This window comes from Chrysochloris asiatica, unplaced genomic scaffold (genome assembly GCF_000296735.1).
Source record: "Chrysochloris asiatica unplaced genomic scaffold, ChrAsi1.0 scaffold00271, whole genome shotgun sequence".
Taxonomy (NCBI): domain Eukaryota; kingdom Metazoa; phylum Chordata; class Mammalia; order Afrosoricida; family Chrysochloridae; genus Chrysochloris; species Chrysochloris asiatica.
This window is the reverse complement of record NW_006408789.1, coordinates 2,420,624-2,424,742: the sequence shown is the minus strand read 5'-3', so window position 1 is coordinate 2,424,742 and position 4,119 is coordinate 2,420,624. Positions and strand designations below refer to the sequence as shown.

Here is a 4,119-nt window from a genome sequence, read left to right as displayed (position 1 = left end):
GGGACTGAAAAATGGTCCAACCTCTCTGTAAAGCAATATGGTGCTTCCTCAGACGGTTAGAAATAGAAATACCTTATGATCCAGCAATTCCTCTACTTGGTATTTACCCACAAGAAATACAAGCCATAACACGAGTAGATAATATGCACATCAATGTTCATAGCAGCACTATTTACAATAGCAAAAAGATGGAGACAGCCTAAGTGCCCAACAACTGAAGAATGGATAAACAAACTGTGGTACATACACACAATGGAATATTATGCTACCTTGAAGAATAACAAGGAGGCAGCAAGCCACCACATAACATGGAGGAACTTTGAGGACATTATGTTGAGTGAAATTAGTCAGTCACAAAAGGAGAAATACTGCATAGGACCACTACTGTAAAAGACTAAGAAAAACAACCCATACTAAAGGGGGAGGGGATTCTTTGCTGGCTACTGGGATGTAGGGGGTGGGGTAAGGGGAGGGAGGGGAAGGTGAAACACAGGGTAGGGAATAGACAGGAGAGTTTGGGTGCTAGGGAGGGGGGCAATATACAAGAAGGGGGAGGGGGTTGGAAAAACAAAGCATATGGGAGAACAATTAGGCAGTTTTCCATGGGTTAAGTAGGACAGAGATAAATAATGATGTGTGCACAACCTTGGAAAACAGGGCTCTGGGATACAGGGATTGAGACATGGTTTAATTGAGGAAAAGGGGGAAAATAATGTTAAGATGCTTGGCTGTCTTATGAGTCTTGGTTTCCCTGGCATATCATTATATAATAGACACTTGAGCAGGAGAGAAAGGAATAGCCAGAAATATCACCATAGAAAGCTTGTAAGTCCGTCTTCTGCCTATAACTGATTTGGAATACCTAAAATGGGGCTACAACATGCCCAGTGAAGGAGGCTTCCTGTGGAGCCTCTGCATTACATAAGTCCATAGGTGGAATCCTGAACAGCATCCAGAATCTTCTGAGCTGTGAAATTTCCACTTGAAAGGATAAGCAGACCACCCAGGAGTGGCTAGAAGAACAGAAGATACTTCTTGAAAGAAAGACCGACAGGAAAAATACAAACAATATAGGAAGATTGACTGATTACTACACGAACAAACAAGTTGCTCACCCAAGAGACATCAAGGCAAGTGGTTGGATCCCCTCAGAGCAAACCCCCTCCCAAGACTAAGACTCAATGGGAATACACGCTGTGATTGGTGACCACATTTGTCACTGATAAGGGGAAGTGAGGGAAAAACAGCAATGAAGCTGTGAGCTAAATCCTACAACATTCAGTAGACTCCTGTGAACCCTGGTGGAGACCTGCTTGGCCAGCAGTGTGGCAAGACCTAGGGACTCTTGGGCCCAGAGTCAGTGACATGGCCACAGAAGACTAGAGTGGAGAGTGAAGTGTCCAGCTGATAAGAGAGGGCATATGCACAAGAACACCCACACTTGCAGCTAATACCCACTTGACCTGGCTTCAAGGACTGGATGATCAGAGCTCAACTAGAAGAAGAAAGAAGAGGGAAAAAAAAGAGTAATCTGATGACCTTGACCTACACCTATGGATACAGTAGCTCAAAAGAGGGAACAAATCTTGACACCGAGGATCGTTCCCACTCCCTCCATACACAGAGTGGACTGGGATGGGCAACTTGGACATTGGTTACCCAAAATATAGGGGGTGCTACCAAGGCAAGACGTGACTGGCTTGCAGGCTTTCTAGAGGGAGCCTAGATCCAGAGGGTGTGGAGGAGGGTAGAATCTCCATTGAGTAGTATCCAGTCTGTCTAGGCAGGGCTGATGAAATGAAATGCAGATAGGTTCCTTGTGATACAATAGTGAATAATTGTTATCAGGACTGATTGTGAGTGTTGGAAATGTAAAGGTAGATGTTTTATAGCAAGGAGGGGAGTGATTAACTTTGCGGTCTAGGAGCGGAGGTCCCTAGGACCATCAAGGGAGAAGAGCAGAGAGCGGGACCAGAGAAACAGTAATGCCAGAGATGGAGGCAGAGACGCTAACAAGGAGAGATTGAGTGGCTGGGGACTTTAGACCCAGAAAGGGAGAGGGGCTGTGTGCTGATGACCAGGGAGCATGCTTGCAGGGTATACCCTTTGGTTGGTTGATGATGCATGGAGGGGATTGTAACCATGGCAATGAAACGATATACAATAGAATGAGTGTAAAACTAATTCTCTCCCATGTAAACTATCACATAATTCACAATAAAACATTTAAAAATAATGAAGTAGAAATACATGGTATGAACTATATTATTCAGCAAGAAAAATGAGGTACTGATATATGGTATCAATGTACCTTGAAAATCTTGTGCTGTGAAATAAACCAGACCAAAAAAAAAAAAAAAAACACACAAATTATTCCATTTTAGGCAAATCTATAGGAGTCCTGATGGGTTCAGCATCAGACTGCTTAACCATGAGTCTAGAAATTCAAGCCTATGAGATGCTCCTTAGAAACCCTATAGAGGGTTGTTATGAGTCAGAACCAACTTGATGGCACTTAACAATAATAACAACATAGTATCAGAAAATAGGTTAGTGGGTCCCCAGGGCTTGAAAGGAGCCTTGGTTGTTCTGTGGGATAGGCACTGGACTGCTAAACCTCAAGGCCAGCAGCTGAAACCCACCTACTGCTCTATGGGAGAAAGATGAGGCAGGCTCCTGACATAAAGATTTACAGTCTTAAAACAACTAACAAGGAACAGATATACTATTTCAGAAACTCAAGGCCAGTGGGTTTGGGTTATTTCGTTTTTAGGGCGTCAAGTGAGGGGTAGATGGAGAAGAACTAACTACTGTAGGCCCAGGGCTTTGTTTTTGTTTTGAGGGAGGAAAATGGTCCAGAATTGGAACATTGATTGTGATGATGGGTGCATAGCTGTGGTAACACACTAAAAGTTACTGTGCCACGTTGGAGGATAAGCACTGGACTGCTAACCAGCCGCTCCTCGGAATGCCTATACAGGGTCACTATGAGTCAAACCAACTCAATGGCACTTGACAACAACTGAATTGTACAATTTAGGAAAATTGTATGGCATGTGAATGACATCTCAACAAAGATTTATGGAAAAGAAAGAAAGAAAGAGGAGCAAAAAATATTTTAAAGACAACGAGAACTAATAAACATACTTAAAATTGTCAGCCTTTGGGCTGACCACGGGAATTAGATCTTCCTTTTCCATCTCCCACCATAGTGCCTTTCTGCTCTGCATGCTGTAGAGACCCGCGGCTCACTGAATTCGTGCGTTCTTCCATTTTTCCTTTCTTCTTCCTTTTCCCCTTCTCCTGTCTTCCTTCCTTCCTTTTCCACTTCCATCCTTATTTTCTTTTTTGTGCTTTCTTTTTCTTCTATTCTCTGCTTTCCTTCCTTCTCTGTAAGGAAAAAAGTATTCGTTGATCAAGTATCCTATCTAAGGTGAACCAATGGCTCTGTGAACCAAACCTTTCATAAGTTAATGTGCATTGTGAATCTGTAGCAGAAAAACATGGCCTCCAACATCCACCAGTTGTGTGTATTTCATATTAACTCCTATTTGTGAAATATTGCTGCAACCCAATGTTTCCAGGACTCTTCCTCAGGTTTCAATGCACAGTTGTTGCTCATTTCAGTACACCCAACACAGTTGACTTGATGTTTGCTCAGGATGTGATTTCCTATCTGATAATCCTTTTGCATTTTCTCCATTTAAACTTTCAGCTATCTTTACGGCGTCAGCAAGTAAGTGAGAGATTGAATGAGTGGGCAGTCTTCAGTGAAAAGAACAAGGAGCTCTGTGAATGGCTGACTCAGATGGAAAGCAAAGTTTCTCAGAATGGAGACATCCTCATTGAAGACATGATAGAGAAGCTCAAGAAGGTATGTATTCCTGACTACACATGTTTCCATCTTCATGTTGCATACTCGAATTTCTAATAGAGTTCTTCTACTCTATTTTAAAATGTTTTGTGGTTTGATATAAAATAAACATACATGGAAAGACCTGTCTTGTATACAAACTATATGAAACATTGTCAGTTTTTGGTGAAATAAATTATCTGCTAATAGCTGATGTTCAGTACTTGTAGGCACTAGCTCCCTACTTGTTTGTTGTTGTTGTTGTT

At 42.2% G+C, this 4,119-nt stretch overlaps 1 protein-coding gene across 1 annotated transcript in view; it reads left to right on the top strand.

Moving 5' to 3' along the window:
• The window catches only part of SYNE1 (spectrin repeat containing, nuclear envelope 1), a 554,350-nt gene that overhangs the window by 474,634 nt on the left and 75,597 nt on the right, over nt 1-4,119 (top strand). The window contains exon 126 of the mRNA XM_006874353.1: nt 3,716-3,874. Within this exon, the coding sequence (XP_006874415.1) occupies nt 3,716-3,874 (159 nt within the window). The remainder of the gene's footprint in view (nt 1-3,715; nt 3,875-4,119) is intronic.